This window comes from Xenopus laevis, chromosome 2S, assembly GCF_017654675.1.
Source record: "Xenopus laevis strain J_2021 chromosome 2S, Xenopus_laevis_v10.1, whole genome shotgun sequence".
Lineage (NCBI taxonomy): Eukaryota > Metazoa > Chordata > Amphibia > Anura > Pipidae > Xenopus > Xenopus laevis.
In genome coordinates, this window is record NC_054374.1 from 31072844 (window position 1) to 31085235 (window position 12392).

The 12392-nt window shown below is 39.7% G+C and overlaps 1 protein-coding gene across 2 annotated transcripts in view; it reads left to right on the forward strand.

Moving 5' to 3' along the window:
* rs1.S (retinoschisin 1 S homeolog) overlaps window positions 1-7881 on the forward strand; it is a 15869-nt gene extending 7988 nt beyond the window's left edge. The window contains exons 4-7 of one of the 2 annotated variants that reach the window (XM_018248501.2): window positions 1060-1156; window positions 5075-5216; window positions 5302-5497; window positions 7061-7881. In XM_018248501.2, coding sequence (XP_018103990.1) covers window positions 1060-1156; window positions 5075-5216; window positions 5302-5497; window positions 7061-7213 — 588 coding nt within the window. In that variant the 3' untranslated portion in view covers window positions 7214-7881. 2 annotated transcript variants of the gene reach the window in all.
* The last annotated feature ends 4511 nt before the right edge of the window (window positions 7882-12392 follow it).

The window sequence follows — 12392 nt, forward strand, 5'->3', positions numbered from 1 at the left end:
GTCGTCTACAAACATTTGTTCTGTTTAACAGCAAGGGGGTTATTTATCAAAATCCAAATTTTTTAAATAAAAAAAGTCAGCCCACACTAGAATCCACGATTTTATCATTTAAAAAAAACATGGAAAAAAACAGATCAGCAAAAACCGCAACTTTTTCAGATTGTGGAATGAAAACCGTGAATTTTTCAGATTGTCGCAAGAGAAATCTACCTTTTTCGGATTTTGACGCCGGAAAAGTCTGAATTTTTTGTGAAATCAGTAGAAAAGCCTGAAATCTTCAGATTATTGTTCAAAACCCAGTGCAGTCAATAATATCTTCAAATTACAAATAGGACCTCTCCCATTGACTTTTACAGGACCGTGGCAGGTTGAATTCTGACATTTCGCATCGTCGGGGTATAATAAATCTCGAAAAATTTTAGTGTTTTTTCCCACTAAAAATTCTGATTCTATAGTAAAAAAGAAAACTTGAATTGTTCGACATTTTACCATTCTGACTTTAATAAATAACCCTCCAAGACTTTTATTAAGGTTGTGTACTGATGTTGGGTGACCAGGCATAGCCCATAGCTAATGATACAGGGATTTCAGACTAGTGACTCTTTTTCCTTTACATGACTTCAAAAAGTAAAAAGGCACATGTGTGTCAGGAAAAGTGGTTACAGGATAACTTTTTGTCGTAATTAAAGTAAATTGAAATCTTCCAAAACTACTGTAATTTGATAAGCCATACTTAGTGATGGGCAAATTTATTCGTCAGACGGGAATTCGCTGCGAATACCCGCAATTCACCACCAGCAATTAAATTCATGAAACCGCCGAGAAAATTTGGCGGCATCAAAAAAAATTGGACGTTGGTGTAAAAAACGAGACGAGGGAAATTCGCAAATTTTCGGCGAAACGCCCCAAATTCGCCCATCACTAGCCATTCTATTTTTTTTCAGACAAAGCAATCCCTTTATTATTTTGATTATACCTATTAGTCACTAATAATTTCACTCATACAAATACACAAAAAATTAAAAACAAAACAATGTGCCTTTATATTTTTTTACATCGTTTTTACAGTGGCAAAGTAAAAGCAGCAAGTGCGAATGCCAAGGCGGCTATGGATCCTCTCTGATTAACCGAATGATTGCATCTGACTGTATGCCAGGTAAGAATTAGGGATGCACCAAATACAATATTTTGGATCTGGCCAAACCACTGAATCCTTCGGCCGAACCACCGAATACCAAAACGAATCCTAATTTGCATATGCAAATTAGGGGTGGGAAGGGGAAAAAAATTTTACTTCCTTGTTTTGTGACAAAAAGTCATGCAATTTCCCTCCTCACCCTTAATTTGCATATGCAAATTTGGATTTGAATTCAGTTCGGCTGGGATGAAGGATTCGGCCGAATCCTGCTGAAAAAGGCTGAATCCTGGTTGAATCCCCAACCAAATCCTAGTAAGAATATTTGATGGTAGTAAATTGTAGTTTTGATTGTACTTTTTGCTGTTTTAGTCAAGCTTATTGTGTCTATTAAGAAGATATCCAATATAAAAGTCTGTTGCAATGAAGTATAAACCTTTAGTAGGTCTTGCCAGCTAAAGTGAAGCAAACAATTGTTGAAACATTTTGGTTGAAAATTATCATCATGATAATGATTGTCATTATCACCCTAACCCTAACCAGTTTTCTGCATATCTGGTTAAAGCAGTTTGGAGTATTGGATGTACAGTCAGTGATTGGTTTACACTCTTGTTACTCAACTTGGTGCTGATGTCATGATGTAATTGTGATGTAAGAGTGAGAACTTTTCAGAAGTGCCAGACATTTGGTTTCATCAGTCAAGTTACATTTTACTTTTTTAAGGTAATTTGATAACATGTTACAAACCATTTTATCAAATTGTCCTGTCTGGTGGGATTGTGTAAATAGGATTTTAGATAGATAGATAGATAGACAGATAATTAATCCTTATTGGAAGCAAAAACAGCCTATTAGTTTCATTTCATGTTTACATGATTTTCTAGTAAATTTAAGGTATGAAGTTCCAAATTACAGAAAGATCCATTATCCGGAAAGCCCGGAGTCCCGAGCATTCTGGATAACAGGTCCCATACCTGTACAAGCAAAGGATATAAATAATAGTGTACACTTGTGAATGCCGGTTTGATCATTTAAAATATTTGTGCTTTCAAACAAACGCAGTTTTCATTACAGTTACTACATTTAGGTTTAATACAAGTTATTTGCTAGTTTTTGTTTGAAATATATGGATCAAAGCGAAATCATAGAATACATTTTAGTGGGATGCATTGGTCTTAATTTTGCAACAACAAAGGGAAGAGAGATCTTAGTAAAGCAACTCAGGGAACAACCTGTAAGAAGATTAGGGAAAGCCTTTAATTATTGAGCTGTTCCGGGGTTAAGCTAATACAGGCTTATTACGTTGACCTGGAGAACCCCTCTGTAATTTATGACACAACTTTTCTTATGGTGAGAATTACTTGTAAACAAATAAACATGGACTGCAAAGAAAACAAGCCTAGGACCAGGGTATGAACCAACAGACATTATAATTGAAAGTTTAAGTTGATTATTCTGCACAGAAACTGTCTGTAATCATTCACACCAGCAAGTGGCCTAGTAAAGCCTACATTGTAATTTTCATTTAATTATTTATTTATTTATTTTAGATTGAATGGCTGTTGGTGTTACTGTCCTATTAAATTAGATTTTCGCCTAACAAATCTGACCCTTTGCCATATGAAGAAAAACACAAGCTGAACTAACGTAATTTCGCTGACTTTACATAGGTCCAACAAGATCTCTCTTTTTAGGTTCATTAAAAAAAAGTCCTGATGGTTACAAGCAAAACAAAGTACAGAGATCTGATTCAGGAAACCAGGCACTCGTGTGCCTGGCAGCTTGGTTAGAATCAATTACAAAGTACTGTTTTATTATTAGAGAGTTAAAAAGGAAATAATTAGCTTGAAATTGACTCTATGGGATATTGCCTTCAATTTGGAGCTTTCTCGATTTTGGATTTCTGGTGAAGAGATTGTGTGTATACAGGGTGTATTTATATTAAACTCCTCTTTTAAACCAAATAGACCGCTCCAAGCTTACCCTACCATCAGCTGTTCCAATCCCTCCTTGTGAGGTGCTCTGTCCGCAGCGTCATCACCGCTAAGTGTCAGTTCAAAGCTAAAAAGATGGACAGCACTCCGTTCAAGGAGGTAGCAAGTTTATTGCAGGCTCCTACAAGGATCTTATACCCTACGCGTTTCGGGATACAATCCCTTAATCATAAGCATGCCTATTGTATCCCGAAACGCGTAGGGTGTAAGATCCTTGTAGGAGCCTGCAATAAACTTGCTGCCTCCTTGAACGGAGTGCCGTCCATCTTTTTGGCTTTGAACTGTATTTATATTAAGGCAGCTGAGGGCCTGTGCTTAGTGCGGCAGGTTTTGGTGGGTGGCCCTTCGGGTGGCTATAAACGTATTTTTTAAATTAAAAAATAAATAAATCGCCCAGCAGCTTCCATGGATTTCTATAGGAAATCCGGTGAAAGACCTGGAGGGTGAGGGGGCTGGGCTGGTTGGCGGAAGTGACATCACGCTCTCACATCACTTCCGCTACGTCCCTGCATGTGACGTCACACGTGCCGCTTAGGGGGCGTGTTTAGGTCTGGTGCCTAGGGCAGCATCGGACCTAGATACAGCCCTATGTGTGTGTGTGTATATTCATATACTTGAATTATACATATCTCATATATGAAAAGAGTAAAAATGTACATAGCACATGATTATAAAGTTAAAGGGGTTGTTCACATTTAAGTTAACTTTTAGTATGATATAGCGAGAGTCAATTTGCCATTGGTTTTCATTTCTTTATTTGTTAGTTTTTGAGTTATTTAGTATTTTAGATAGCAACTCTCCCGTTGGCAGTTTCAGCAAAAGGATCTAAATTACCATATTTTATTTGCATAAGAGACTGAAATATGAATGGGTGGGACCTGGATAGAAAGATGAGTAATATAAAGCAGCAATAACAATACATTTGTAGCGTTTTGAAAGCCGTCAGAAAGTGTCAGAAGAAGAAGGCAAATAATTCAAAAACAATAAAACATAAATAACGAAGACCAATTAAAAAGTTGCTTAGAATTGGCTATTCTCTGACATACTAAAAGTTAACTTGAAGGTGAACCATCTCTTTAAAGGAATGTGGGAATAGAATCCTGAGCAGCTCTTAAAATAGCATCTATGATTATTTGATCCGTGGTATTAAAGGAGAAGCAAACCCAAAAGTTAAAAAAAACCTACCCCCTACATAGACCCCCCCCTCTCTCCTCCCCCAGCCTAAGAGTTACCCCAGGCAAATGCCCTAAGTCTTTACTCACCCCTCCGTGCAGATTCTTTCCAGCGAAATTCACGGCAGCCATTTCCTTCTCTTCTGTAATCTTCGTAATCAGACCGTTGCAGCAGCGCATGCGCAGTTGGAGCAATTGGCTGGTTCGCAACAACTGCGCATGCGCTGAAACTCACGAAAATTGCCAAAGCGCCGGTCTCATTCCGAAGATTACCGAATCGGCGGAAGATGCCGCCCGTGAACTCCGATGCCTGAATCAGCACCGAGGGGTAAGTAAAAAGTTAGGGGCATTTGCCCGGGCTAACACTTAGGCTGGGGAGAGGAGGGAGGGGGTCTATGTATGGTAGGGTTTTTTTTTGGGTTTGCTTCTCCTTTAAAGACTTTAGGAAAAACCCAGTAGTGGCTTACATTGACCATTAACTGTACTATTTATGCCCTAAATCTGAACATGGAAATCTTATGGCACTAGAGTCTGGAAAATAGTTGCAATTCTGGTAATGGCAATAGTCACAGAAGTTGGCTGGTCATATTATGGGTTTCCCCCACTTTATACAGTGGATGTCATTATATAAGGATTGTTTTTCAGGGGCCTAATGGGATTAACTACAGTATATAGATGTGCTTAGCATTGAGTCCTTCTACTTGTTTTATATCTAATATTTCGGCACAGGGAGCCACAGATGCACAATTCCTTTTTTACCTCTTGCTTTGCAGAATGTCCATATCATAAACCTGTAGGATTTGAATCAGGGGCTGTGACTTCAGATCAGATCATCTGTTCCAATCAGGAGCAGTACACAGGATGGTATTCATCATGGGCTGCCAACAAGGCAAGACTTAATAGCCAAGGATTTGGGTAAGGCAGTTTATTACCTGCACTAAATATGTATTAAATATACATGCATTTATACCTGATCACAACTATTTTCATGTTTTCACAGTTGTGCATGGCTGTCAAAATTCCAAGATAATGGGCAGTGGCTTCAGATTGATTTTAAGGAAATTAAGGTGATTTCGGGCATAATGACACAGGGAAGGTGTGACGTTGACGAGTGGATCACCAAATACAGTGTTCAGTACAAAATGAATGAAACCTTAAATTGGGTTTACTACAAGGATCAAACAGGAAACAATCGGGTCAGTAGAAATGAACAATTCATAACATGATTTTTGTATTGTGTACTCCGTAGTCTTATGTCAGGGCTTCCATCAGGGAGGACAAAAAGTACTCCTGTCCTTTAACTGGATTGTCATGTAAGAGACAAGTAGTGATGAGCAAATCTGTCCTGTTTCGCTTCAATGAAAAATTTGCAAAACTGCAAAAAACAATTGCGAAACAGTGAAATACTGGCGTCAATGGGCGCAGCGCGCAAATATTTTTTTAAACGTGACAATTTTTCTTGCTCCAAAAGAATTAAAGTTAATGGGCGTATTTTATTATGGCGACATTTTTGTCTTAATGCGTTAAATTCAATGGCCATTTTTTTCTTATGGCGACTTTTTTGTCCAAATGCAAAGTCAATGGGCGTTTTTCTAGGTGAATTTTTGGCGCAGGTTCACTAAAAAATCCGCATACGGCGAAATGCGGAATTCCGCCGCAAATCCATGGCTGGCCAAAAAATTTGCTCACCACTAGAGGCAAAGCTTCTTACTAAAGGGGCAGGTTTGATCTGACTGTGGACAGAGATTGTATGGATCCAGCTACAGTTTGGATGGATTAGGGGCAGACATAAGGGTCCCCACTATTTCTTACAGCCACCCTGCTTTATGGAAAGAAAATATCTGCAGTTAACTTGGATTGAAAAAAAAAAAATAGTTCATCAAGTTTATCCCCTCCAACTGGTCCATAGCACATAAATGTATATGTGTCCATTGTGTAGTGTTTCCTTCCCTTACGCTAATGCCTTCTTTAGGCAAGTGAGTACTTTATTCTCATTAGAACTTGACACTTAGGGGGTTATTTACTAAAATCCAAATTATTCGAGTTTTCAGGGTGATGACTCGAAAAAGTTGATTTTTTGGAGAGTAAATGCAACAAAGTCGCATGATTTGAATTGACGTTCGATTTTGACGCAACATTGTTTTTTGCACTGATTTTTTGGAGAACAATTATTGATAAATAAAGGGGATTTTGGTTGGATTTTTTTTATTAAAGGGATACTGTCATGGGAAAAAAAATTTTTTCCAAAATGAATCAGTTAATAGTGCTGCTCCAGCAGAATTCTGCACTGAAATCCATTTCTCAAAAGAGCAAACAGATTTTTTTATATTAAATTTTGAAATCTGACATGGGGCTAGACATTTTGTCAATTTCCCAGCTGCCCCTGGTAATGTGAAAAATGTATGTTTTAGTAATTAACCCCCATAATGTCTATTAATCATGCATGCAAATGAAGAGTGGTGTATTACAAGAATTCAATTTGAGATGCAGCCATATCCTTGGACTGCAGAATTTAACTGAACTGTATTCAAACCCTTGAAGCCAAATTCTTTGTAGAGGATTCAATATTTGGCCAAATCCAAAAGTTTTGGATTTGGCACATTCCTAATTCCAAATTCCCTAATACTATCTGAAATTCCTCAGACACTACATTTTTAAAGCCCAGTGGTAAACTGGTAAGAAAAAAAACCTAATAACTGCTGTTTCCTCCAGTGTCTAACTATTTAATAAAACAAATTAAATCATCTTTATTCTTGTAGGTATTTTATGGAAATGCCGACAGATCTTCTACAGTGCAAAATTTCTTGCGTCCTCCAATTGTTGCTCGTTACATCAGGCTCCTTCCACTGGGATGGCATGTTCGCATTGCTGTGAGAATGGAACTGCTCGAGTGCATGAGCAAATGTGCTTAAAAAGGGCATGTAAAGGCAAAAAAATAATGTATTTCCTATATTCTTTAATTAAAAAATGTGTACCATTTTTATAAGAAACCTGACTGTATGCAATGAAATTCTCCCTTCATTTACTGCTGTGGATAGGAATTGTCAGACAGTCCCTAACTGCTGAGCAGGGAAACAATCATACTTATGAACAGCAGGGGGAGCCCCCGCCTTACTTCCCAGCCATGCAGAACTCAAGCAGCTTTGTTTATGATGATCCCTAAGCAGCCCAGACCACACTGAGCATGTGCACAGTCTTAGTCTTGCAAAGATGTTTAACAAAGTTACAAGATGGTGACCCCCTGTAGCCAACTTTGAAAGCATAAATTATTTGTTTGATTAGGCTTGTGGTGCAGTAAGTTCATGTTTATATTTAGTATACAAAATACAGCATTTCTAGCCTTATTCTATTTTAGACTTTACTTCCCCTTTAAGTGTCAGGCAGCACTCAAATCATGCATATTTCTGCCCTTACAGAAAGTGTTTTTGCTATATTTACTGTACAAATGTATTGTTTTAAATGAAAATCCTGTAATTCTGCTATTTAGCATGTGGGATCCCCAGTAAAATACTGTGTCCAATCTAGACTAACTTTGTGAGGTATTTTGTAAAATAAAGGAAATCTGCTTCCACTATGGAAACATTTTCTTATTTACCGGTTTTCAAGTGTAACCATTTAAATCTGTGCAAAGCAGTTAAATATACAGACAAACACGTTTGCCGAAATTATTGTAGAGGTGTCTGCTGTCCATTAACCAAGAAATACACCAATGACATGTTTTAATGGCATCATTTGAAATGAGCTATTCTTCATTTGCATTATGGGACTTATAGGAAAGCCGTCTCCCATTGTCTCCATTTTAATCAACTAATATTTAACATTTTTAGAAATGGTTTCCCTTTTCTCTGTAATATTAAAACAGAACCTTGTTCTTGATCCAAAGTAAGATATGATTAAAGGACATGATTAAAGATATGATTAAAGGATTAAAGGACGTCAACATTTATTTTTTTAAATAATGTGTTTGTATATAACGAAAAACAAATCACCAAGACATATTTAACTTTAAAATCGCAAAGTCTTTATTAAAAAATAACTTACCGAAACTCCTCTTTAGAAAAGGCGCCAATCCATCGTGCGGCGCTTCATTTCTCCTCCCTGGCTATCTCCTATAGAAGGCAGGGAGGAGTAATTGAGTGCCGCACAATGGATCGTAGCTCTGTCGCCTTTTCTAAAGAGGAGCGCAAGCGGAGTTTCGGTAAGTTATTTTTTTAATAAAGACTTTCCGATTTTAAAGTTAAATATGTCTTGGTGGTTTTTTTTTCCGTTATATACAAACAATTATTTTTTAATTATTTTTTGACATTACTGGTCCTTTAATCCATAATGATGGCAAGAAAATTTTATTGGCTTATTCAATGTTTAAATTACTTTTTTATACAAATAAACCAGTTGTGAAAAGTACTACATACGTGGAGAAATACTAACAATATTGGGAGGACTGGCCATACCTCAAGAAAGGCACTTGTGCTGCTGCTCTGGTAATTTTAGGTCTGATCCATCAGTAGATAAATTTAACACAACAATTCAGTCTATTCGGGTCCTCTGCTGGCATGTGGGCGACATTCATAACTGACCTGAAAGCTTTATATTTCAACTTCCACATTCAATCCAGACTACCTGCAGTTTCCATCTTATCTGTTAATCAAAATTAAAGTAAAAACACAAATTAACAATGTATAATAATACCTTGTCTATAATTTTATCTAACAACTCAAGTTACGGGAAGGCGTTCAAAAACTGCTTGCCCCACACATGGGCAGATAAGCTGCCGAATTGGTCTAAAGGTGGCCATACACGGGCCGCTTATTGGCCCGTGTATGGCCCCCCCCCCCAACGGGCTTCACCAATCGAGATCTGGCCAAAAGTCGGCCAGATCTCGATCGGATGGGACTAAAAATCCCATCGGATCGTGGCCACATCTGTTAGTTGATGCGGTCCCACGATCCGACCGCCCGTAAAGCCACTGTTAGGATCCGATCGTTGGGTCCTAGGGCCCACGATCGGATCAGCCCGATATTGCCCACCTCAAGGTGGTCATATCGGGGAGAGATCTGCTCGTTTGGCGACATCGCCAAACGAGCGGATCTCTCCGTGTATGGCCACCTTACAGGACCGATGTCAGCAGCCACTCGTGTATGGCCACTTATAAACTAATAGTCATTTTCATTAATGAGTAATTAGCTGTAAAATATTACCATCTGAGTGGCTGGATCATCTATAAACAGTATTCTATCCATTTGCCATATAGTTTTTTTAACTTCCTGAACATTCATGATTCTTCTGAGCGCCTATTAAGTGCAGTACAATCTACCACGCTGCTACATCAATAAGCATACTCTTCCTCGCGGGTGGCAGGCAGGTGTGGGATGAGCTCTTCTTTTGCGCTCTCCGTCCACCCCCCCCCGTCAAATGACGACTTCCGGGTTCGTCTTTTATAGACGCTGTGTCTGCTTGCCCCTTTTGGAACATAATCGGTGGTTGCAGGTCTATAAAAAGCACTGTGCACTAGAATCTAAATCAACGGCGGGATGGCACTCTGTGCGCTTCATTTTCCGAAGTTGCCTCACAAGGAAACTTCGGAAAACGAAGAGCTCCGAGTACCATCCCGCCGCCGTTTTAATTCTAGCCAGCGGGAAGGCAGTTCGGGGAGATTAGTCGCCCGAAGAAAAGGCAATTTGTCGCCGGGCGACTAAATCTCCACATGTCTCTGCCCTAAATAAGGGCCCTATTCGACTCCTGTTTTTTCCCCAGAATGAATAACCTCACTGCTTTTATTTGGAACAAGCCTCGAATAATGATTCAATTACACAGAATCAGCAACATGCATGTCATGACTGCAGGGTCCATTGGTTTTCTATTATGCTACTACACCTTCTAGTAAATTATTTGCCATGAAGAAATAGAATTTCTTTTTTTTTTTAAATTTGTTTTTATTAACTTTTTCAAAAAGACATACAAAAGTACAGAAGAAAACAAAAGAAAGTCTTACAATTGTCTACCTAGGGTAGTCAGAGGTTACATATTAGGTACAACAAAGCGATATGCCTGCATTTGCTTCATGAAGAGCAACACAACCATGCCTAAGTCACTGCTTGAAATGAGTGAGTAGCAGTGTCAGGCAACTCAAGCCAAGGACCCCATATCTTTAGGAATTTTTCGGGACACCCTCTAGCTAAATACACAGCCTTCTGCAGGGGGAGAATTTCGTTTATTAATCGTTTCCATCGACTTAAAGAGGGGGGGCAAGTATCCTTCCAGGTCAGCAAAATGGCTTTCTTAGCATAATAGAGTAGTTGCAAATAAAATAATCTCTGGCAACGGGGAAAATTAAGTGGTTCAGTGAGACCCATTAGACATAGCTCCGGGGAGCGAATATTCGGTAAGTCAAAGCTAGATTGAATATAATCTAGTACCGACCCCCAGTAACCTTGTATACTAGGGCATTCCCAGAACACATGAAAGAGAGTACCAACCTCCACACCACATTTGTAGCATGTGTCTGGTGTTCCCGGGTAAATCTTGGCAAGTCGTTGGGGGGTGAGATACACCCTGTTGAAAAATTTTATCTGTATCAGTCTATCCCTATTTGAAATGAAAAGTTCTGGAATCTGCTCTATGACACCCTTCCAAGCCTCCTCATCCATAGTTGGGATATCTACTTCCCATTTTAGGCGTAAACGTTCCACCTGTGAGCCCGAGGATTTCTGTAAAATAGCGTAAATCCATGATATGGCTTTTTGGAGCCCTGGCTGCCGGAGATATCTTTCAAGCGTACATTGGTTTAAGTCTAAGGGACGGAACCGAAACTGGGCCTGAAAGGCATGGCGCAGTTGCAGATAGCGAAATATCATATTAGATGGTAGCTGATGCTCTGTTTTCAAGGTCTGGAAGGGTTTAAGCTGCCCTCTCTCTACAATATGGGTTAAGTATTTGATTCCCATAGACGCCCAAAGCCCAGAATCGGGAAGCCCCTTAAAATGTTGAAGTTTGGAGTTCTCCCATAAGGGGGTACCAGGCGACCAGGTATCTTGGCGTGGGTACATGCGCTTCATATATAGATTGAAAATTTTTATCACTGGGGTCATAGATGAAGTATGGGGAAAAGCGGAGTTCTCTCCTCTGTACAAATGATTTGCCAGGGCCTCAAGTGAGGTGGCACACGCCGCTTCCACCAAAAGGGCATGATTATTCATATCTACCGTCAGCCACCAGTGAGCATAAACCAGTTGTGAGGCATGGTAATAAAGTAAAAAGTTTGGCAACGCCAGGCCTCCCCCTGATGTAGGGGACTGTAGGGCTGCTAGGCTGATACGGGGGGCTCGATTCTCCCAAAGAAAGGAGCTGGTTATTTTATCCAGTTGTTTGAACCAGCTTTGGGGTATATATGTTGGGGCATTATGTAACATATATAAAAATTTAGGCAGGAAAATCATTTTGACAAGGTTCGCCCTTCCCACTAGGGAGAGAGGAAGGTTGGCCCAGGTCGTAGTTTTCCTGCGGTATTCCTGTAAGACAGGGTCTAAGTTGTTGGGTATATATTCTTTGGGGTCTCTATGAATTATCACACCTAGATACTTAAAGGAGCTAGTCCATTGCAGAGGAGAGGGGGTTCGGGCCAGGGGTGGTATCTGATCGATTGGGAATATTGTAGATTTCTCCCAATTTACTCTAAGCCCAGAGTGAGCACCGAACTGGTCAACCACTTGCAGAAGCCTAGTTAGCGAGGCCCCCGGGTCTGCCAGATATACCAGCATATCATCGGCATACAAGGACACCTTCTCTTCCAGCTGACCTAATCTGAGACCAACTATGCCTGGATCTCTGCGAATCTGAACGGCCAGTGGTTCTATCGCTAACGCAAACAGAAGGGGGGAAAGAGGGCAGCCCTGCCTCGTGCCTCTATGTAGCTCAAACGGTTCTGAAAGGTAGTTGTTGACTTTGACCTGCCCCGTTGGGGATTTATACAGAGCTTTTATCCACTTGACAAATCTGTCCCCCAGACCAAAGCGGGCCAGGACCTCCCACAGATAAGACCACTGGACAGTATCAAGAAATAGAATTTCTACCAAAAACAGCGATTGATCAGGT